Source organism: Bufo gargarizans, chromosome 7 (assembly GCF_014858855.1).
Source record: "Bufo gargarizans isolate SCDJY-AF-19 chromosome 7, ASM1485885v1, whole genome shotgun sequence".
Classification (NCBI taxonomy): domain Eukaryota; kingdom Metazoa; phylum Chordata; class Amphibia; order Anura; family Bufonidae; genus Bufo; species Bufo gargarizans.
This window is the reverse complement of record NC_058086.1, coordinates 170,911,835-170,935,444: the sequence shown is the minus strand read 5'-3', so window position 1 is coordinate 170,935,444 and position 23,610 is coordinate 170,911,835. Positions and strand designations below refer to the sequence as shown.

General features: G+C 48.9%; 1 protein-coding gene across 1 annotated transcript in view; it reads right to left on the bottom strand.

Moving 5' to 3' along the window:
* IL5RA (interleukin 5 receptor subunit alpha) overlaps positions 1-23,610 on the bottom strand; it is a 74,363-nt gene that overhangs the window by 10,790 nt on the left and 39,963 nt on the right. Inside the window, exons 3-6 of the mRNA XM_044301020.1 lie at positions 15,465-15,525; positions 4,991-5,139; positions 3,057-3,210; positions 2,461-2,593 (exon numbers count right to left, since the gene is read on the bottom strand). Coding sequence (XP_044156955.1) covers positions 2,461-2,593; positions 3,057-3,210; positions 4,991-5,139; positions 15,465-15,522 — 494 coding nt within the window. The 5' untranslated portion in view covers positions 15,523-15,525. The remainder of the gene's footprint in view (positions 1-2,460; positions 2,594-3,056; positions 3,211-4,990; positions 5,140-15,464; positions 15,526-23,610) is intronic.

Genomic DNA, 23,610 nt, shown 5'->3' with positions numbered 1-23,610 from the left:
ACGTTCAAGTGGCTCCAACGGCTGGTATACTGTCCAGATCTTGCTGACATGGTGGCCACGGCATGTCTTAAGTGTCGATCCTGTGGGTTAAGTAAGAGTACTGAACAGCGGGCTCCTGTGCAGACCATCCGCACCTCAGCGCCCCTAGAACTTCTGATGATCGATTATGTACAGATCGGATATTCTACCTCGGGACACTCATACTGTATAGTTATGACAGATCACTTTACCAAGTATGTGGTGGCTGTGCCCACCAGAGACCAAACTGCAGAGTCGGCTGCCGAAGCTGTCTGTAAACACTTTATACAGGTGTTTGGGTGTCCACGGAGGATACATTCTGACCATGGAGCATGCTTTCAGGGTACTCTAATGAATGAACTGTACTAACTGTATGAGATTGAACGCTCCCGAACCACTCCATATCACCCACAAGGAAACGGGGCGTGCAAACGCTTCAATCGCACCTTGCTTCAGATGCTGCGGACTCTGGAAGACAGTCAAAAAGCCCAGTGGCCCGCATACCTACCTGAGTTGATGTGGGCCTATAATAACAGAGTACACAGTACCACCGGATACTCTCCACATATGCTCATGTTTGGACGAGCCGGACGGGAGATTGAAGATCTCCAAATGCCTAACCTGATGGAGCCCCCACCGAGAAGTACCACCGCATGGGCGCAGGAGCACCGCAGCCGTCTGAGAGCGGTACACAAGGTTGTGGGGGATCGCCTGGGACAGGTGGTACACCCTAACCCAAGACCAGTGCAGAAAGATGGGTATGTCCCTGGTGATCGGGTGATGGTCAAAGCCAAACGGCCGTCAGGAAAGTTGGATGGACGGTGGGAGGCAGTTCCATACACGGTGAAGAGAAGGGTAGACCCCGCTATTCCAGTCTATGAGGTAGAGCCAGTAGGGACAGGGGGACCCTCACGAAACTTACACCGTAATATGTTAAGACATTGCAATTTTGATGAGCCGTGTGCGTAGAGGGGGTGCCTCCTCACGCTCAGGGTATGGAGGAAAGTTCCTCAGACGAGGAAGAGGAGGAATGGTGGGTCGTCCCTGCTCAAGTGTCCACAGAGGCTCCGGCCGTGGCAGGTTTGCCACCCAGATGCAATGCTGAGCAATCAACAGCTCCTCTCTTGTCAAATATGCCTTATGTCCCCAGTATTTCTGAAACCCACAATCTGAGAAGGTCAGCAAGGCCCAATGCTGGTGTGCCTCCACAGCGCTATGCTCAGGATGAATTTGTATGGGGAGAGTTGCCGAGGGCGACAACTTCTAGTAGGGTGGCATGTGAGATTGTGAAACAGCTATTTCTGCATAATGTCTGTACTTAAACTGTCATTTGGCACTCCGGGCACTAGAGGCCACTGTTTTGCAGCTACAGCCAGCACACTCTGAGATTTGAATATGCAAAACAGATGATGACTCATGCTGATGACTCATGCTGATAACTCATGCTGCTGCCTGTGAGTGAACCAGGAAGTGTTGATCTGGCATGGTGGAAGGATTGTGCTGTGAGGGAGTGAATCCGATTCCATCCTGGCTTGCAGATGTCTGGCAGTTAATGGACACTCAGAAGGAGGAGAGTAGCTGTTATACCCTGTCTGAATCCAGCTCTTTTGAAAGAGAGGTTGTCCCAGGAAGACCAGTTCAGTGTGTGGACAGAAGGCCTCATCATCAAGCAAGGCCGCACGGTTGCCAAGAGGTTGGTGGCCATCCCTGGTAGGCTGCATCCTCGGGCCCAGAACGGACGCAGGTCAGTACACCTGGTTACTGATTGTTATATTGTGTGGTGCCTGAAGTCATAGAGACTAGCCTAGGCCTAGCATTAGTTAGTTAGTTAGAATTAGATTGTTTTGCTAGGCTGTACTGTACTGGACTGCAGCGCAGTTATTGACTTGCAGGCTCTGCTGCGTTTGCCATCGGCTAGGGGTGTCCTCTGTAGCGGCACAGCATGACTTGCAGGCTCTGCTGTGTCCGCCATCAGCTAGACCTGTCCAGTGGGCATGGACATTGACTGTGGGTCCGGGGATATAGCGTTTTCTATACATGTTTGTATTGTTTTGGTGATGCTTATGTTATTACTCGTTGTCTAAGTAAAGTTTCTGTTCTTGCATAGTAAACTGGTGTCAGTGTCACTTTCCTTGTCTGTGACTTCGCTGTATTCTGGGGAGCCCACCCCGGTACACGGCTTACAATGTCACTGGATATGTTGTTACTGTTTGGTCCTCTACCTGGGCGGGCTCCTTCTAAGCTCGGGCCCCATAGCATCCGCTTCCCCTGCTTCCATTATAGCTATGCCTCCGCCACTACCTGTACCCCCATAGTATATAGGGCTTTGCTGTATTTCTTAATATATATTTGGTTTATTTTGCAACTTTATTAATACATTTTGTATCCATTAGTGGCTACAATCCCTCATATCCTCATTACAACAATAAGACTGCTCTGTACCTGTAGTAGAGGTTATACTCTGTATCCACTGGAGCCTTGGCCCCAGGGGCCCATTTACAGCTGAGGGGACATTTTCCTGATGAGTCTATAAGAATCTGACAGGATAAATCAGTGGCCGATGTTCCTTCAGCTCCTGTAAAGCACATGACAAACATAGTCACAGGAGAAGTGCAATGATTTGCTGCAAACACTCTGTGCTGCTGGAGGACGCTGCTGTATAACTCTCAGCCTCTCATGTTACATAAAATTAGCTCACACTCTCCTGAAATGCTCTGTACTGCTGGGGGCCCATGATTTTTCAAATATAAAATAGCTATTCTGAGACCTCCTGTAAGATCTTCTCCTGAAATACTCTGTGCTGTTGACTGGCCTCTCTGTGCAACCCATTCCAGATTAAAGTGCAAACCTGCATGAAGAAGTAGCCTCTCAATAATCCCCCTGCTTCCCACCCCCGCTGTGAGAGTTTTGAATTTTTATATATATATATGTGATGTCATCGCCTGCGATATAACAATGCGCCCATGAAATACTCTGCGCAGTAATAAAAACTCAGGATTATCTTCAATAAATGAAACAACAGGAAGGACGAAGCTCACCCGGATACGGAGGGAGAACCACAGACGTCTTCTTCATGATCTCATTCATATTTGGCAAAGTATAATCTTGGGAGTCAAATGTCAGTGCAGCAACCTGAGCGGTGAGACCTCCGTGCAGCGCCAACATAGAGCGGGTGGAGTAATTCCTAGACGTCTACGAGACAAGAGGGAAATATATCAACTGTACATATATACATGAGCCGGTATAACCCGAGCGTCTCCTGTATATAATTATACATGTACAGCTGGTATAAGTTATACATCTTCTTTTATACAGTGATATGGACCATGCTGGTATAACCTGGGCATCTCCTGTATATAATTATATATGTACAGCCGGTATAACCTGGGTATCTCCTGTATATAATTATATATGTACAGCCGGTATAACCTGGGTATCTCCTGTATATAATTATATATGTACAGCTGGTATAACCTGGGCATCTCCTCTATATATAATTATATATGTACAGCTGGTATAACCTGGGCATCTCCTCTATATATAATTATATATGTACAGCTGGTATAACCTGGGCATCTCCTCTATATATAATTATATATGTACAGCTGGTATAACCTGGGTATCTCCTGTATATAATTATATATGTACAGCTGGTATAACCTGGGCATCTCCTGTATATAATTATATATGTACAGCTGGTATAACCTGGGCATCTCCTGTATATAATTATATATGTACAGCTGGTATAACCTGGGCATCTCCTGTATAAAATTATATATGTACAGCTGGTATAACCTGGGCATCTCCTGTATATAATTATATATGTACAGCTGGTATAACCTGGGCATCTCCTGTATATAATTATATATGTACAGCTGGTATAAGTTATACATCTTCTTGTATATAGTGATATGGAGCATGCTGGTATAACCTGGGTATCTCCTGTATATAATTATATATGTACAGCCGGTATAACCTGGGTATCTCCTGTATATAATTATATATGTACAGCCGGTATAACCTGGGTATCTCCTGTATATAATTATATATGTACATCTGGTATAACCTGGGCATCTCCTGTATATAATTATATATGTACAGCTGCTATAACCTGGGCATCTCCTGTATATAATTATATATGTACAGCTGGTATAACCTGGGCATCTCCTGTATATAATTATATATGTACAGCTGCTATAACCTGGGCATCTCCTGTATATAATTATATATGTACAGCTGGTATAACCTGGGCATCTCCTGTATATAATTATATATGTACAGCTGCTATAACCTGGGCATCTCCTGTATATAATTATATATGTACAGCTGGTATAACCTGGGTATCTCCTGTATATAATTATATATGTACAGCCGGTATAACCTGGGTATCTCCTGTATATAATTATATATGTACATCTGGTATAACCTGGGCATCTCCTGTATATAATTATATATGTACAGCTGCTATAACCTGGGCATCTCCTGTATATAATTATATATGTACATCTGGTATAACCTGGGCATCTCCTGTATATAATTATATATGTACAGCTGCTATAACCTGGGCATCTCCTGTATATAATTATATATGTACAGCTGGTATAACCTGGGCATCTCCTGTATATAATTATATATGTACAGCTGGTATAACCTGGGCATCTCCTGTATATAATTATATATGTACAGCTGGTATAACCTGGGTATCTCCTGTGTATAATTATATATGTACAGCTGGTATAACCTGGGTATCTCCTGTGTATAATTATATATGTACAGCTGGTATAACCTGGGTATCTCCTGTATATAATTATATATGTACAGCTGGTATAACCTGGGCATCTCCTGTGTATAATTATATATGTACAGCTGGTATAACCTGGGCATCTCCTGTGTATAATTATATATGTACAGCTGGTATAACCTGGGTATCTCCTGTATATAATTATATATGTACAGCTGGTTTGAATCTCACCTTGATTTCGTCTGTCTTCTCTGGGGTGATGACCTTCACCACGTATTTTACTTTTTTGTTCTGGGGGGCGACGCTGTGTTTCCAGGTCAAGGTAATGGACCCCAGGATGGGCACAGCAATGTTCACCTCCTGTGGTGGTTCAATCACCTCTAAAAATTAGAGATATTTATCTTTATTAGGCCTCATGCACACGACAGTTGTTTTTCTCGGCCTCCGTTCCGTTTTTTTTGCGGATAGGATGGGCACCCATTCATTTCAATGGGTCAGCCAAAAAATGCTGATCGTTCATCCGTTTGTGTTGCGCGTCCGTTGGCAATGTTTCCCTTCAGCAAAAAAATTTGTGCATGTCCTACATTTGCAGACAAGGATAGGCATTTATTACAAGGGATCTGTGAAAAAAACGGATCCTCCCAAAAAAACGTATGCCGCATCAGTTTTTTTTAGCAGACGCACAATTTGCGGATGCAAAAAACAAGTGTAGTGTGCATGAGGCCTTACAGACAGAAGGACGGTCGCAGAGAATTATACATCTCCTCTACAAAATCTCTTTATAACCCGAGAGTAATGCATGCTGGGAGTTGTAGTTTTGCAACAGCCGGAGAGCAGCACTACCTGATAGCGAGGGTCGGGCAGACGCAGATCCCTGTCTCGGGGGCTGTGTCTATAATCGGGGGTTCACTTTGCGATGTGGGTTTCACATGCATCGCTCATGAGCTTTTTGCGCTCTCGCTCGCAGTTATTTGTGAAGTTTTGTATAAAGTCTTGGACGAAGAGATAAAGAAATAACAAGAAGCAGAATCCTAATATCCCGCTCAGTGCAGACGTCGTATCAGCGGATGATGCCAGATCCCCCCGCAGCTCTGACCCGCTGCCACGCTCCACACTCACAGCCCCAGAGCAAGCGCCAAAAATCCCACCAAACTGCAAGCTGAATATGAATGACAAAATATCCCTGACAATGGAGCCTGTTCATCCAGAGCTACCTGGTTCATGTAATACAGTGAAGACTGAAACAGACAAAGCAAAGGATGAACCAGACTCCCCACAATGATGCTGGTCTCTGTTGTAGTAGCAGACTGGAGAGCCAGGGGCGCTGGGCTGTGTGTGTCTGGTGTAGTCTTCAATTCACCTGCTGCCTTATCAGAGAATCTTCCTCTACTCATTCCCTCATGTTTTACACTGCAGCCCTGCTTTATCAGAGCACAGCCATAATGAGTGACAGATTGTAACAGTCTGAAGGTTATTGTTTTTTTTAATACATGTTTTATTCACATTGTTTTCCTCTCTCTTTTCACCATGGACAGCAATGGCCCGGACAGAGACGCTCAGCAGAGCCGAGCACGCAGGAGTCTGAAGCTGCAGCAGAGACCTGCGGGGGTCTGAAAATACCATCTCAAGGTCGGGAAGTGTCATCAATGTTTGCTGCCTGCTCAAGTGACTGATCCCCTCCTGCTGGTCACTGACCCCCTGCAATCTGCTGCTGAACCGTGTGTGACCCGGAGGAGATGTAATAAGTAATGTAATGTATGTACACAGCGACTGCACCAGCAGAATAGTGAGTGCAGCTCTAGAGTATAATACAGGATGTAACTCAGGATCAGTACAGGATAAGTAATGTATGTATACAGTGACTGCACCAGCAGAATAGTGAGTGCAGCTCTGGAGTATAATACAGGATGTAACTCAGGATCAGTACAGGATAAGTAATGTATGTACACAGTGACTGCACCAGCAGAATAGTGAGTGCAGCTCTGGAGTATAATACAGGATGTAACTCAGGATCAGTACAGGATAAGTAATGTATGTACACAGTGACTGCACCAGCAGAACAGTGAGTGCAGCTCTGGAGTATAATACAGGCTGTAACTCAGGATCAGTACAGGATAAGTAATGTATGTACACAGTGACTGCACCAGCAGAATAGTGAGTGCAGCTCTGGACCAGCTGTTCCTGAGCTGCGATTACCTGTGGGTGTGGTCGCCTGTGGCTGTGTGTAGCTGCTGCTGCTGCTGCTGCTCCTGAGCGTTTGGAGGAAAATCTATCCACCTGAGGCCGGCTCTCTCCTCCCCAGGGGGAGAGTGGGTTCTCAGGCATGAGCGAGGGAAGCAAGCCCCAGGCTCCTGTTCCCAGCGGCAGGCCTTCAGGGGACAGGAGAAGCCAGCGTTTGGCCTGCATGGAGGACTCAGGGGTAAGAAGATCTGGCAGGAGTCGCAGTAATGTGGCTTCTGTCTCCCCTGAGTCTGAGGGTAGTCGGAAGAGCCGCAAGGCTGGATCCGCTAAGGAGGACCCGAATGCCAGCATGGGTGAGAGTGGCCCTTCCGGGGCCCAGCAAAAGCCGAGTGTTCACGGAGGTGAAGCAGATCTTGAGGAGGAAGGCTGGGGCGTACTGAGGGCCCGGGAGTCCATTTCCACCTACGGATCCCGGGTCATGAGCCACCTCCGTGAGTACGAAGACGCGACTAAGACCCTGAGGAGGCTCCGGGAGGAGCTGCGCGGCTTGAGGTCTTGTGTTGGAGTGGCCCCAAAGAGGAAGAAGCAGGGGCTGGAGAGCCAAATAAAGCAGCTACAAGCTGACATTGGTGAGATTGAGCAAAGGCGGACTGTACTCCGAGATAAAAGCGGCCCGTTTAAGGAAAAACTCCTAAACGAGGAACGTTTTCGGAAGATGGCGGAGGAGAAGGGGCAGATGGGGCAGCAGCCTGACAGCCAGGTGGAGAAGGAACCAGTCGTGCAGGAGGAGGATGATGATGATGACCAGCAAGATCCACCTGGCAGCCTGCAGGAGCAGATTCCGTACAGTGGGCCCCCTGCACGCCAAATAGCAAGGTCACCCAGCTGCGGCTCGGGGGATGAGTATGAGACCTGCGGCCCGGGAGGGGCCCTAGTGGAGGAGATCCAGCTCCTGGAGTCCCCAGTGCGTTTCCAGGACTTATGCTTTGGTGATGAGTTGCCACCGGAGACGCCTGGGGAAGGAAAGAAAAAGGCTAAGAAGACCAAGCTCCAGGAGCAGGTAAGATATGTATACACCCCCCTCCCTGGGACCCCCGGGTCGACCGCAGGGCCGGCTCACTGTATTAGCCCCTCTTCTCAGCCCAGCCCGTGTCCTGCGGTGGACTCGGTGCAGGAGAGAGGGGAGAGCGAGGTATCCGATATGGTGGTGAGCTCCGTCTCTGTTTGCAGTAACGGGGATGGAGCTGGTGCGACACCGGCTGAAAAGCCGGACAGGAAGGTTACTGCGGAGGATGAGAGAAAAATCTCTGGCGCTGGAGTTTGCTCCCTGATGGGAGGAGGGGGTGGCTCCACGCCACAGATGGCTGCAGGAGCTCCGATGGCTCCAACCGCTGATGACGCTGTTCCCTCGGGCCAGCAGAGGCATGAAGGAGCTGTCGGAGCTATGACGATTGCGCCTCCCAATGAAGGTCAAGAACTGAGGCCAAAGCCTTTGTTTTGTATTGGCGCTGCTGGTCCAGATGAGTGGCGCCATGAAAGAACAGATCAGCAGCGTTTGGATCAGCGGCGCCCGGTAATGGATCAGCGGCGCCCAAAAGTTGTAAATGGTAGTACTGAGGAAGCGGAGGGCAATGATAAAAGTGGGGTTGGGGCTGTGGCCTGTCTTTTGGGGGCAGCTCCGACCCCAGGGCCCAGTGATGCTGAGGTACCAATAATTACACCAAAACACACCGGTTCAGCCAGTATGAGTGAGGGTGCAGGTGGGGGGCAGAAAATTATTTTTAATAAAAATATGTCTGGGGGTTTGGATGGTGGAGTGAATGGTGTTAGGAGGGAAGGAAGGGAGGTCGCAGAATCTGTTGTAAGTAAGGCTGGTTTGGGGATGGAAGATATGGAAGTGGGTGGTGGAGGGTCTTTGGTAAGCGGGGAGGGTGTGGAACCTGGTCCGGTTGCCCCCCCGGCTGTGGCAGCCCCTGTGCGCAGTTTTGCTACTGTCGCAGCCGGGGTGAGTAGGGGACCCTCCTTGTCCTCTGGCTCTGGGGACGGCGTTTTGCAGCGGCGTCTTCTGGAGGCTCTAAAGAGAGGGGAGAGCACAATCAATGTAGAGGGGAGGGAGGTTGATCTATCCTTTTGGATAGATAGGCATGGCCTCTCAGCCTTCCGAGAGCAAAGGAGCGGGGAGACCACGTGGTCCCTCCCGACAGCTGGGCAGGGTGCTCTCCGTAGGAATGTGGTCCGTCTGAGGTGGAGGGGCAGTGATACATGTCCTTCAAGATCAGAAGTTGTTGAGCTCCTTCTAAAGATGGGCTTCAAGGCGACAGACATCTACGCCTTGATACATCCCTATGGGACCCCTGAGTTCGATGTCAGCTTTGTTCGGCCGGAGGGACTTGAGCTCTTCTGGTCGAACTATGAGATGGCAAAGGACGAGCCCAGCTGGCGAGATTTTGCCGTCCAGGCAGTGTCTCGTCAGAACAATGTGAAGAGGGTGACCGTTCTAACCCGTAACGAGTCACTCTCGTGTATTGACATCATGATGTGGCTCGGTCGATATGGGGAGGTGGTGGAGGTTCCCAAGAAGAACAGGGATGAACATGGCATCTGGTCTGGGGCCTGGACGTTCATGGTAAAACTTAGGCTTTTAGGAAACACAGTTACTCACATACCATCTGCCACCTTCCTTGGAAGGGATCGCATCCAGATTTTCTACCAGGGTCAGCCGAAGCTCTGTCACAGATGCGGCAGCCCCACACACTTCAGTGCTAACTGCACTGTACAGAAGTGCGCGCTGTGTGGGGAGATTGGCCACCTCGCTGCATCATGTGCAGAGATTAGGTGTCACCTGTGTGGTGACTTAGGTCACCCATTCAGTCGCTGCCCTCATTCCTTTGCCAATGCGGTCAATGCCCCGGCGGGAGGAAGCCGTGAGGCCAATTCTACTGGGGCAGGGGCTGGCAGAAGTGAAGGAACAGAGGGGCCAGGGAAGAAAAGTAGGCAAAAGACGCCTGCCCAACTGAGGCGTCAGGAAAATCGCCGAAGGGAGAGGGAGATGGGTGAATCCCGGGAACCTCAGGCAACTGGGGAAGCTGGGATGACCCCTGATCTCACCCCTGAGACTGCTGCTACTGCTGAGGCCCAAAGGGACAGTGAGCTGGATGAGGAAATTAGGAGGATCCAGGAAGAGGAAGGTGCCATCTCCTCATTATCCCCCCATGACGGGGGAAGTGGGGGATGGCAAAAGCAGGGTAACAAACGTACAGGGAAAAAGGGAGATTTAAGATCTTCTCCCACCCGCCAGATGCCAAAGGAAGGTACAACCAACCCCCCTCTGATTAGTCTCTCAAACCGGTTCCAAGCCATTGGTGACACCTCCCCCTCCTCAGGGGAAGGAGCCGGTGGGGAGGTTTCGGGAGTCGCGGTGACACCTGGGCCTGCGGGGGACGCCGAGCCTCCTTCTACTGGGGAAAACATGTCCTCAGGGGTGGGGGCTGGCTTGGAGTCAGAGCACAAGGGCAGAGGTGAAATGGACACATCTGTTTGTTTGAAGAGGGGTAAGCCATCATCTGATGGAAAAGTTGGTGGGGGCAGTGGGAAAAGAAAGCCATCTAATTCAATCACCCATGATGGCGGCACTCACTCCGTTGACGCTGGCGTCCATTAATGTCGCCAGCATTAAGTCAGATACGGCTAGATTTGCGGCCTTTGATTTTTTCAGCCGGGTTGAAGCTGACATTTTGTTTTTGCAGGAGACCAGGCTGCCAGATTTGGCATCTGTATTTAAAGCTAAAAGGGAGTGGCGACGCGGATCCTCCTACTGGTCTCTTGCGGCCGAGCCGTATAGCGGGGTGGCAGTCCTTTTTACTGCACCGGTAGAATGCCGACGGGTTATTGAATTAGAAATGGGGAGGTGCCTGATCCTGGATGTCCTCATGAGGGGACAAGAACTTCGTCTAATTAACATCTATGGTCCCCAGTCCAAGTGGGACCGTAAGTGTCTCTTCATGAGGATCAAGCCCTATCTTTTTACAAGTCGGCAGGTGGTCTTTGGAGGGGACTTCAATACTGTCACGAGGCCCCAGGATAGGGGAGGTTCCAGGGACAAGCTGACTTACGACAGCATTGCGCTTAATAAAATAGCTAGTGAGGCTCGTCTGGTGGATGTCCACATCCGGCACACCCCAGGCCACCCGGGGTTCACCTATCATAGGGCTAGTTGTAGGTCTAGAATAGACAGGTTTTATTTAAAGGAGGAAGCCGTCTCTTCAGCCGTGTCCGCTGTGGAGGTGGAGTTCTCCGACCACTGTATGATTTTGTTTTCTCTGAATGTTGCAGAGACCCCCCGAATGGGAAGGGGCTACTGGAGGCTCAATTCGTCTCTCTTGGAAGAAGCGGAGATAAGACAGTCCTTTGAGGATTTCGTTCAGAGCCAGGTACCATTGCTGGATCTCTGCGGCAGTAAGTCTGAGTGGTGGGAGATCTTCAAGGAAAGGGTGGGGAGATTCTTCCGCCAGCTCTCGAGCCTCAGGAGTCTGAGTAAGTATCGCCTGTATCAGGGCCTGAGGAGGAAACTCGAACGTCTTGTCTCGACTGGGGGTAGCCGTGAGGAGATCTCCAGAGTGAAGTCTTTGCTTATGAGGTGTCAGTACGATAGGCACGCATCTTTGGTTTTTGAGAGGGATTACGGGAAATACCGCTCGCCCGACCCTTACAAAAACTGCAGGATGTCAGTGAGTAGTAAGATTGTGTCAGGACTGATTGATAGTACGGGTTCTCTGAGAAGGTCCAGATCAGGGATCCTGGAGGTTGTCAGATCCTTTTACTCACATCTCATGGCAAGGAGGGATCTTGATCGTGATAAGATATCGGCTTTCCTGACTGAAACTGTCCCTGAACCAGGGGTAGACCCCTCTCTTGACGGTTTGACGGAAATGATCAGTGAAGAGGAAGTCAGTCTGGTGATTGAGGGGCTTGCTCCCAAAAAATCACCTGGTCCGGATGGCTTAACATCTGAGTTTTACAAGACCTTTAAGGACACCTTAGTTCCCCTCTTGACTGAGGTATTAAATGAGTGTCTCTCCTCGGGTACTCTACCAAAGTCAATGAGGAGGTCGGCCCTGATCATCCTGTCAAAGGGTAAAGATCCTTTCCACATTGAGAATTGGCGTCCCATAGCGCTCCTCGGTGTGGACAGAAAGATTTTGGCAAAGGTGCTATTTAATCGGCTGGTGAAGTTTGCACCCCAGCTCCTTTCTGGGGCCCAGCATTGCTCTGTTCCCGGCCACAGTACTTTTAGTGCTGTGCTCAGTGTCCGGGAGGCCGTGGAGCAGGGCAGGGCAGGTCACTGGAAGGGGTACATGCTGTCCTTGGATCAGGCAAAAGCATTTGATCGTGTTAACCACGAGTACCTCTGGTCTGTCCTTCTGAGATATGGCCTGCCCGGGGGGTTTGTTGATTGGCTTAAGACCTTGTATGCAGGGGCAGAGAGTTTCCCGCTTGTGAATGGTTGGATTGGGCGTACTTTTGGGGTGGGATCTGGGGTTCGCCAGGGTTGTCCTCTGAGCCCGCTTTTGTACGTGTTCGCGATCGATCCCTTCCTTAGAGGGGTTGATCGTGGGCCGTTGGCGGGCATCGGGATGGACCGGGCGGCTCCGGAGACTACACTGAGGGTGGTGGCGTATGCTGATGACGTAACTATCTTTGTGTCTTCGAGAGGGGAGGCAGAGTGGGTACTGTCTGAGGTAGAGCGCTACTCAGAGTCATCTGGGTCCAAGATCAACCGAGATAAGTGTGAGAGTCTCTGGCTGGGAGGTGGAGATCCTGGTTTTGATCTCCCGGACACCCTTCCAGAGCCCCAGGAATCTACAAAAGTCCTCGGCATTGAATTTGGCCAGGGGGATTACTCCCATCAAAATTGGGATAGCAGGCTTAAGATTGCCGCTCAGAAGGTGGACCAGTGGAAGGGTTGGTCTTTAACCCTCAGGGAAAGGGTGAACATTATCAAAACCTACCTGATCCCTTTGCTGTTATATCTGGGCAGTGTGTGCGTCTTGCCGGAACCCTTCTGGACTCGGGTCTACAGTCTGTTCTTCCAGATGTTATGGGGAAACAGACTGAACCTTGTCAAGAGGGAAGTTACTTACCGTACGAGGAGACTAGGAGGGTTGGGTATGGTCAACCCTGTGGTGTTCCTGGTGAACACCTTTATTAAGATTAATCTCTCGAACCTCTGGCAAGAGAGGGCTCCTCTGTGGGTAGCCTCCTGTCGGGGATGGTTTCGGCCTTTCTTCCAGGAATGGGAGACAGGGGGGCAAGTGAAGGATCTCCGCACACCACATGGGCATCTCCCGGCTTATGCTGCCCCGGTTCTGAAGGTATTACGTCGGTGGGGTCTGGGGATGTGGGAAATCAGGACTCAGTCAAGGAGACTCCTTGACCAGAGGGTTCTGTTGACCCATTTCCAGAAACCTCTGGCCCTCAGGGACTGCCCAGGTCGGGATCTGAGGGTTGGGTTACGGCTTTTAAATTCCAATAGGATCCCCTTGAAGTTCTTTGACTTGACTTGGCGCTGCTTCCATGGGAAACTGTGTGTGAGGGACAATCTGAAGTGTAGGAGCTCTGAGGACAGGGGGTGTCCCCGTGAGGAGTGCGGTGGTGTGCTGGAAAGCATGGACCACTTCCTGCTTCATTGTCCCTTTAACACAGAGGTTTACACCAGGGTGGGGACCTCCATTGGCTGGCCTAGGCTGGTCACTCTCTCCTATGCGGAATGGGCCTATGGAGCATTCAGACACCTGGGTGGTAGGGACCTTTGCACTTTATTCCTAGTCAGCTCAGTGGTCAGGTACTACACGTGGCATGCACGGTGTTTAGTTTCGACGCAACGCAAAATCCTCCCCGAGGATGAGGTGGTTAGGAACATTCTCGGAGACCTGGTGAAGGTGCGCTCTCTGGAGTACGAGAGGTTGGGGGCGGGTAGAGCCTCTCTCCTCTGGAGGGGTTTTGCCTTTAGGGTACCCTAGCCTGTTGTCTCCCCTCCCGGTGGTGGGCTGAAGCTGACACTGTAGATTTTTGTTTTGGTGGCTGTATGAGGACATAGGGCTTGCAGGCGCCAAACTTGGGCTTTAATGGGTTGTGTGTGGCTGAAAAGCCTCACGGTGGGTGGTGAGGTTAAGGTCTACTATGTAATGTACTATGTAATGTAGTTTATATGTCTTTGTGTCTATATATATATTTGTATATTTGTATAGGTTGAGTTGTCGGGTGTAGTGTTAGGTTGGGTGGTGGGTAAATGGGGGGAGGGTTCCATGGAACATTGGGGACTTTGGGACATATAAGAAAATCCTGGGCTGGTTCATGGACGTCTGTTATCATGTACTGGGGGCATGGGATGCGGGACCAGCTCAGGGACCCAAAAAAAAAAAAAAAAAAAAAAAAAATATATATATATATATATATATATATATATATATATTATAAAAAAAATAAAATAAATTGTGTGTTGCATTGGGGTGGTGGTGGGTGGGCTTTTTGTAAGTTTAACTTCTGTATTTGTTAAGTGTAGGTAGATGCAACCGGATCAGGAAGGTTAGTACATGTACATAGATATTGTAAATATTGTACATAGCTGGTGTTCTGTGGCGAGTGGGCTGGACCGGTGCTGTCTGCGCCGCGCTGAGCAGCATCATGTCCTGTATGGTTGGTTTGGTCTCTGTTTTATATATTTATTTATCTGTTTGTTTTAAAATTTTAATAAAAGAAATACAGGATGTAACCCAGGATCAGTACAGGATAAGTAATGTATGTACACAGTGACTGCCCCAGCAGAATAGTGAGTGCAGCTCTGGAGTATAATACAGGATGTAACTCAGGATCAGTACAGGATAAGTAATGTATGTACACAGTGACTGCACCAGCAGAATAGTGAGTGCAGCTCTGGAGTATAATACAGGATGTAACTCAGGATCAGTACAGGATAAGTAATGTATGTACACAGTGACTGCACCAGCAGAATAGTGAGTGCAGCTCTGGAGTATAATACAGGATGTAACTCAGGATCAGTACAGGATAAGTAATGTATGTACACAGTGACTGCACCAGCAGAATAGTGAGTGCAGCTCTGGAGTATAATACAGGATGTAACTTGCAGAGATGACATGTGTTCACCAAATTTGATAATAGAAGTGATTACTGGTCAAAGCCACGACAACAGCCAGGTTGACTACTAGTACAAATAGCAGAATAGTTCTATCAGTAGGCTTAATAATAGTAGTAGTGGTATTTTTAGTAGTAGAATATTATTTGTGATTATTATTATACTATTAGCAGCAATACTAGTTAGTTGTAGTATCAGTAGTACTATTACTAGCATATTGTTATTAGTAACCGTGGAAACTAAAGAGCATTTCTATCCGTCTCTATTATATACAGCGATACGATCTGAATAAAGAGGTGATGAAGAAACGTGAACGATATACATATAGACATTGCACTGTGTATACACAATGTGGGACTATAGGGAACTTACCGTACGCAAACACCTGACAACACGACAACATTAAGAGGAGACTCGCTGCTCGGGGCATGATCTGCAGAGGAGAACAGACAGAATTATCAGCATGAAATAATAATACATAATGAAAACGCCCTGATGACACGGCTATAGAGAAGTGATGCTACACACAGAGATCATTATACATACAGTATATACAGTACAGATATATAATCAGGTGTCCTGTAAGCTGCTCGGTGCGGCCTCCATGGATCCCACAGAGGACGATCGAATTGAGATTTGGGAATTTGGTGACGTCACCATCTTGATCTCTTGGTTATGCTCCTCATTACCCTGCTGGAAGAGGGCACTGCCATAAAGGGTGGTATTTGTCTGTACAGTGGATAGGTAGGTGTCACATCCGCATGATGCCAGGACCCGAGGTTTCCAGCAGAACATTGTCCTGAGCCTCACACACTGCCTCCACCGACTTGTCTCCTTCCCATAGTTTGCTGGGGATCGCCATTAGCAACGGGCCACAAGTGCAGGACCTGCTCCCCTGGGTATAGATGCACCACTGCATATGGGGTTGAGCGCTTCCTGCCTTTTAACACCACGCCATTTTTTGTAGTTTGTATATAGATATGTTTGGAGGTGTATAAACTCCAAATTTAAATGTGCCTGATACTCATCCACCTGATTCTCATGCACCTGTGAGGCCTGGGTCTTATCAGCCAGTCTTGGGTTGGACTCACAGCCTCCTCGCTCCTCCCATTGCAAGCATGGCTGCATGCTGGAGGTAACTGGGAGTTTGCTGTGAGTCGGACCTCACGCTCCTGCAATTCGCCCACTGGCTCCTGGTATTGCCCATACGGCACAGGTAGGTTAGCGTTAGGTCCCGGGCTACTTGAGATACCTTGGCGCGGTGCTCAGGCTCAGATATGCCCTTAATATAAGGATATATTGGCTAAATTCTCAATTTTAACACCAGTTTGAGGGTTTAGTCAGATTTGGTTGTTTGCATCCACAGTAGTGCACCTTTCTTATTAATGTTTCCTTCCCATAGTGCCCCTGGTGTCATCTCTTCCCCAGGTAAGTGACGCACATGCACCCAGCTGACCACCAGGGTCATCTTTAACGCAGGGCAAAAGGGGCAGTTGCTCCTGGGGGCCCAAGGCAGCTGCCTCTTGAGCCCCACTGGCAACTCGTAAATTAGTACCGGATAACCAGGAAGCAGTGAATGCTTTGTAGTCACCGCTTCCTGGTCCTCGGCTGTCGGCTGTGCAGGACTGCGCACACGCGTGAGGCGCTCTGAGACGTCACGCTGTGCGCAGCCTTCACAGCACAGCCGACAGCAGGAGGATGCAGATCGCGCTGGAGGAGAGGAACGGCGGCGGCCAGGAGCAGGAGAGGTACGTGGGTTTTTTTATTTTATATTTATGAGGCTGATGGACAATTCTGGGGGCTGATGAGAGGCTACTGGGGGCTGATGAGAGGCTACTGGGGGCTGCTATAAAGCTACTGGGGGCTGATACGAGGCTACTGGGGGCTGCTATGAGGCTACTGGGGGCTGCTATGAGGCTACTGCGACTGATACGAGGCTACTAGGGGCTGCTATGAGGCTACTGGCGGCTGCTATGAGGCTACTGGGGCTGATGAGAGGCTACTGGGGGCTGATGAGAGGCTACTGGGGGCTGCTATGAGGCTACTTGCAGCTGCTATGAGGCTACTGGGGCTGATGAGAGGCACTGGGGGCTGATGAGAGGCTACTGGGGGCTGCTATGAGGCTACTGGCAGCTGCTGTGAGGCTACTGGGGCTGATGAGAGGCACTGGGGGCTGATGAGAGGCTACTGGGGGCTGCTATGAAGCTACTGGGGGCTGATACGAGGCTACTGGGGGCTGCTATGAAGCTACTGGGGGCTGATACGAGGCTACTGGGGTTGCTATGAGGCTACCGGGGGCTGATACGAGGCTACTGGGGGCTGATACGAGGCTACTGGGGGCTGATGAGAGGCATGGGGCTCTTATATCAGGTCTGATTGGGGGTCATTCATATTGGGGTCTGAGCTGAGGTCTTATTAACATTGGGGATCCTATTGGGGCTGTTAGCTGAGGTCTGATTAACATTAGTGGTCTGATTGGTGGTCTGATTGGTGGTCTGACCTGAGGTATAATGATTTTTTTTTTTTTTCTTATTGTCCCCCTCTAAAACCTAGGTGCGTCTTATAGGGAGAAAAATACGGTACTTGCTTGCTCCTCCTCCCGACCTCCCCTGCCCTTTGCGTACACCGCGCGCCATGACGTCACATGGAGGCACTGCAATGCTAGGGTGAGCCGAGCCCTGGTCTCCTTCCTGCAGAGCGGTGCCCACTTCCAGCCTGAGCCCAGCTGCCCAGAGCACTGATCCTGAGCCGCTGGAGTCTTCAGAACTGTATTTACAGTCATTCACTGGAAGCTATATTATATATATTGTTTTATGTGAGTAAGGGTGCTGGGTGGTTGGAGAAGGGGGAGGGAGGGGGTAGTAGTACAGTACAATCTGCAAATTGTAAAAAAATAAAAAGTAATCTGCAAAATACTATATATTTGTGTCAGAAGTTGTGCTTTCTTAATTTTTAGAATAATGATACAGACATTTTATTTGATATTTTTGTGCAGATTCTTTTTTTCCCTCTATAGTAAGGGAGACTATAGTCACCAGAACCACAACAGCTAAACGTCGTAGTTCTGGTGTCTATAGCAGGTCTCTGCAAGCTTCTTAATGTAAACACTGCCTTTTCAGAAAAAAAGTCTGTATTTACATTACTGTCAAGAAACTTCTCTAGTGGCCACTCATCAGACGGCCACTCATCAGACGGCCACTAGAGGTGCTTCATAGTCCAGTGTTGCACAACATTCACGTTAAACACTCCTCATAGAAATACATTGATTCAAAGCATCTCTATGAAGCCACGCATGCGCAGTAGCCTCCCAATGCTTCCCTATGGGAAAGCAGTGGGTTGGCTATGATATACATTCCTGTGCATTGTATTGATGAGGTGATCTGTAATACACTCACAAACTGCACATTGTGTTGCGGTGAAGGGCGTGATTGCATGCTAGGGTGTGGGAAGGCGGGATCCAGGGGCCCAAGTAAATTCTTGCCCAGGGTCCAATCAATATTAAAGACGGCCCTGGTGACCACATGATGTAATGAGATTCCTCAGACCAGGCCTCCTTCCTGCCATAGCGCACCTGTCATCTCTTCCCCAGGTTGATGATATACACGGAACAAACTATCTGTAATCTGATTCATCAGACCAGGTTGTCTTCTACCCATAGTGCACCTGGTGCCATCTTCTGTCTTCAGGTAAGTGGCGCATATACATCCAGCTGTCCACATGATGCAATGTGATTCATCAGACTAGGCCATCCTTCTTCCATAGTGCACCTGTTGTCATCGCTTTCCCAGGTAGGTGTTGTCCCCCCCACTGAGCCATGCACATCATGTAATGTGATTCATCAGACCAGGCCACCGTCTTCCCATAGTGAACCTGTTGTCATCTACTCCCCAGGTTAGCGACTCACATGCGCCCACCTGTTTACATAATGTAACGTGATTCATCAGACCAGGTTGTCTTCCACCCATAGTGAACCTGGTGCCATCTTCTGTCTTCAGGTAAGTGGCGCATATACATCCAGCTGTCCACATGATGTAACGCGATTCATCAGATCAGACCATCTTCCTCCCATAGCGCACACACCCAGTCCTCCCCTTCTTCCATTGGGCAGGGACATTGTGACCACTCTGCGGGTACACAGCTCCATACACAGTAAGCTGTGGTGCCCTGTCTGTCCTGACACCTTTCTAACATCACCAGCAGTTCCCTCTCCAGTAGCTCTTCTCTGGGAGCGGACCAGTCTGGCTCTCCTTCACGTCCCATGAGCCTTGGGCATCCTGTCGCCGGTTCACTGGTTGACCTTCCTTTGCATCAGTTTTAGCAGGTACTAACCCTACATACCGGAAACACCCAAGACCAGCCATTCTGGAGGAAATGTGACCCAGTCGTCCACACATCACATTTGGTCCTTCGCTCCAATCCTTACACTCGCTCATTTTCCTGCTTCCAATTCAGCAACTTAAAGAACTGACAGTTCACTTGCTGCCTAATAATAATAACCTAACCCCTTTGTCACAATGGAAGTGTTTATTGCCCATGGCCCTTCGGCTGCCCCCCTCCTGCCCCTACCTGGTGCTGCCTGAGGCGAACGCCTCACCTGGCCTCATTGGTGGTGCACCCCTGTGTGCGTTCTCTTATCCCTCACTATCTCACAATGTACAGCCAGGTCCATAAATATTGGGACATGGACACAATTGTAACATTTTTGTCTCTATACACCACCACAATAGATTTGAAATGAAACGAACAAGATGTGCTTCACCTGCAGACTGTCAGCTTCACCTGCAGACTGTCAGCTTCACCTGCAGACTGTCAGCTTCACCTGCAGACTGTCAGCTTCACCTGCAGACTGTCAGCTTCACCTGCAGACTGTCAGCTTCACCTGCAGACTGTCAGCTTCACCTGCAGACTGTCAGCTTCACCCGCAGACTGTCAGCTTCACCTGCAGACTGTCAGCTTTACCCGCAGGCTGTCAGCTTTACCCGCAGGCTGTCAGCTTTACCCGCAGGCTGTCAGCTTTACCCGCAGGCTGTCAGCTTTACCCGCAGGCTGTCAGCTTTACCCGCAGGCTGTCAGCTTTACCAGCAGACTGTCAGCTTTACCTGCATCTGTGCCTCCCACTTGTTAAGGGACCAAAAGTAATGGGACAATTGTCTTCTCGGCTGGTCCATGGCCGGTGTGTGTTATTCCCTCATTATCCCAATTACAATGAGCAGATAAAAGGTCCAGAGGTCATTTCCAGTCTGCTATTGGCATTTGGAATCTGTTGCTGTCAACTCTCAAGATGAGATCCAAAGAGCGGTCACTATCAGTGAAGCCATCATTAGGCTGAAAAACGCCACAAACCCAATTAGAGAGATAGCAAAAACATCAGGCGCGGCCAAAACAACTGTTGGAACATTCTTAAAAAGAAGGAACGCACCGGTAGAGCTCAGCAACACCAAAGACCCGAAAGACCACGGAAAACAACTGTGGTGGATGAGCGAAGAATTCTTTCCCTGGTGAAGAAAACACCCTTCACAACAGTTGGCCAGATCAAGAACGCTCTCCAGGAGGTAGGTGTATGTGTGTCAGAGTCAACCATCAGGAGAAGACTTCACCAGAGTGAATACAGAGGGTTCACCACAAGATGGAAACCATTGGTGAGCCTCAAAAACAGGAAGGCCAGATTAGAGTTTGCCAAACGACCTCTAAAAAAGCCTTCACAGTTCTGGAACAACATCCTATGGACAGATGAGACCAAGATCAACTTGTACCAGAGTGATGGGAAGAGAAGAGGATGGAGAAGGAAAGGAGCTGCTCATGATCCTAAGCATACCACCTCATCAGTGAAGCATGGTGGTGGCAGTGTCATGGCGTGGGCATGTATGGCGGCCAATGGAACTGCTTCTCTGGTATTTATTGATGATGTGACTGCTGACAAAAGCAGCAGGATGAATTCTGAAGGGTTTCGGGCAATATTATCTGCTCATATTCAGCCAAATGCTTCAGAACTCATTGGACGGCGCTTCACAGTGCAGATGGACATAGACCCAAAGCATCCTGCAAAAGCAACCAAAGAGTTTTCTAAGGGAAAGAAGTGGAATGTTCTGCAATGGCCGAGTCAATCACCGGACCTGAATCCGATTGAGCATTTCACTTGCTGAAGACAAAACTGAAGGGAAAATGCCCCAAGAACAAGCAGGAGCTGAAGACAGTGGCAGTAGAGGCCGGGCCGAGCGTCACCAGGGATGAGACCAGCGTCTGGGGATGTCTATGCGTTCCAGACTTCAGGCTGTAACTGACTGCAAAGGATTTGCAACCAAGTATTAAAAAGTGAAAGTTTGATTTATGATTATTATTCTGTCCCATTACTTCTGGTCCCTTAACAAGTGGGAGGCACAGATGCAACTGCTGTAATTCCTGCACCGTTCACCTGATTTGGATGTAAATCCCTTCAAATTAAAGCTGACAGTCTGCAGGTAAAGCTGACAGTCTGCAGGTAAAGCTGACAGTCTGCAGGTAAAGCACATCTTGTGGTCACGGCTTACCTGGGACGCGTAAGGCTACATGACACGCTACCATCTACCTGCCTAACTAACTAAACTAAAAGGCTTGAATTGTGACGTAACCGCTGTGTAGGAGGAATGCCTAAAGAGGGCAAAACATCACAACTAATCGCAAACAACACTTACATGACCAACTTCTCAAATGTGAGAAACATCTTGCGAATAGGTTGAGGAATGTACATACTAAAACATGACGAGCGCCATCGACCTAATTTTCTGAACTTTGTTCCTGGAGGCAGCAGATGCTGCACCTATCCTGAAGGAATGGCCTGATATAGCTGCCGGGTTCAACCCTAAATTGGACACCAGTATACGGACATGACACACAGACTGAGAGGTGGTGAGAGGACTCTCTGGGTCTCGGTCTGTTAGTGCTGCCAGTAACTGCTGAAAGACACGGACCGGGCACCATGAATGTGATGTCGGAAAGTAAATGATTTGTGTTGGGGGTCCTGTTTGAGATGTTTTGCTGACTTATAAGGACAGTGTGTAACCCTTGGAAATCGGCCTCAACTGGGAGAGGCTGACGAAACTGCTATTGGCGGAAGTGCTCGTGAACTCGCTTGGCCTCAAAAACCTGTAGAACCCTAAGTAGATAGCGGCTTTAAGCACTAGACTGGGGAGTACACCAAAAGGGGCTCCATCTAGACTATCAAGTCCCTGAATATTTCACCAGTGATGGCCTGTCTGCGTGGCTGGTCTTCCGCACGGCATTTGCACCTACCCTTCAAAGCTGCCTTGATAACATGAGCAGAAAATAGGGACCTCAGCTCAGGATTGAACAGAAAAACGTTGTACCCCTGCCAGGTAGGATCTAACGGTGTTGTGAGAAAGCCTCAAATCTGAGTGACAGAAACCTATGAAGGCCAACACGTAATCTATGAAACTAGTATCCACTTGGGGATATTTTGCCTGAAACCTAATGAACGTGTTCCAGGCTGTGTTGTAACTCCTGGTCGTGTTAGATGACAGTGACCTGGCTACCGGGCTGTGAATCCAGAATTAACGCTGAGTAAGGAGGAATCGAGGCCCCCGTGTCGTCTGCTTCTGGCATGACCTCTGAAAAGAGGGAGAAGTTAGCCCGTGACAAAGCGTCAGCCGCCACGTTCTGTGTTCCTCGGATATGGGAACAACAGTAGTGAAAGTTGTATTGTAACGAGAGCCAAACTAGTCTTCTTGCCAAAGACATAACGTGCGGGGATTGAGATCTACCTCTCACTAAGATGTCCACTGTTGCTGAATTGTCTGAAATGAACGTGACTGCGGAATTGGCCCATGAACTACCCCACATGTGTGCAGAAGCCATTATGGGGTAAAGTTCGAACAAGGCTGAAGTCTGTAGAAAACCCGGGAACTGTCTAACTTCTCCGGGCCACGTCCAGGCCAACCAGTGGGTGCCAAAAATGGCAGAAAAAACAGTGCCAGCGGAAGCATCAGAAAAGACTAAGGCCCCTTTTCAAGACCCATTCATTTCTATGGGGCTATGCACATGAGCGGTGATTTTCACGCACCCCTTTTGCGTTATGTGAAAATGCTCTATATTGTGCGTTTTTCACGCAACGCAGGCCCCATAGAAGTGAATGGGGCTGCATGAAAATCGCAAGTATCCGCAAGCAAGTGCGGATGCGGTGCGATTTTCACGCATGGTTGCTAGGAGACGATCGGGATGGAGACCCGATCATTATTATTTTCCCGTATAACATGGTTATAAGGGAAAATAATAGCATTCTGAATACAGAATGCATAGTACAATAGTGCTGAAGGGGTTAAAATAATAATAATTTAACTCACCTTAATCCACTTGATCGTGCAGCCCGGCATCTCTTCAGTCTTATTCTTTGATGAATAGGACCTTTAATGACGTCACTGCGCTCATCACATGGTTCGTCACATGATCCATCACCATGGTAAAAGATCATGTGACCGACCATGTGATGAGCGCAGTGATGTCATCAAAGGTCCTTTTCCTCAAA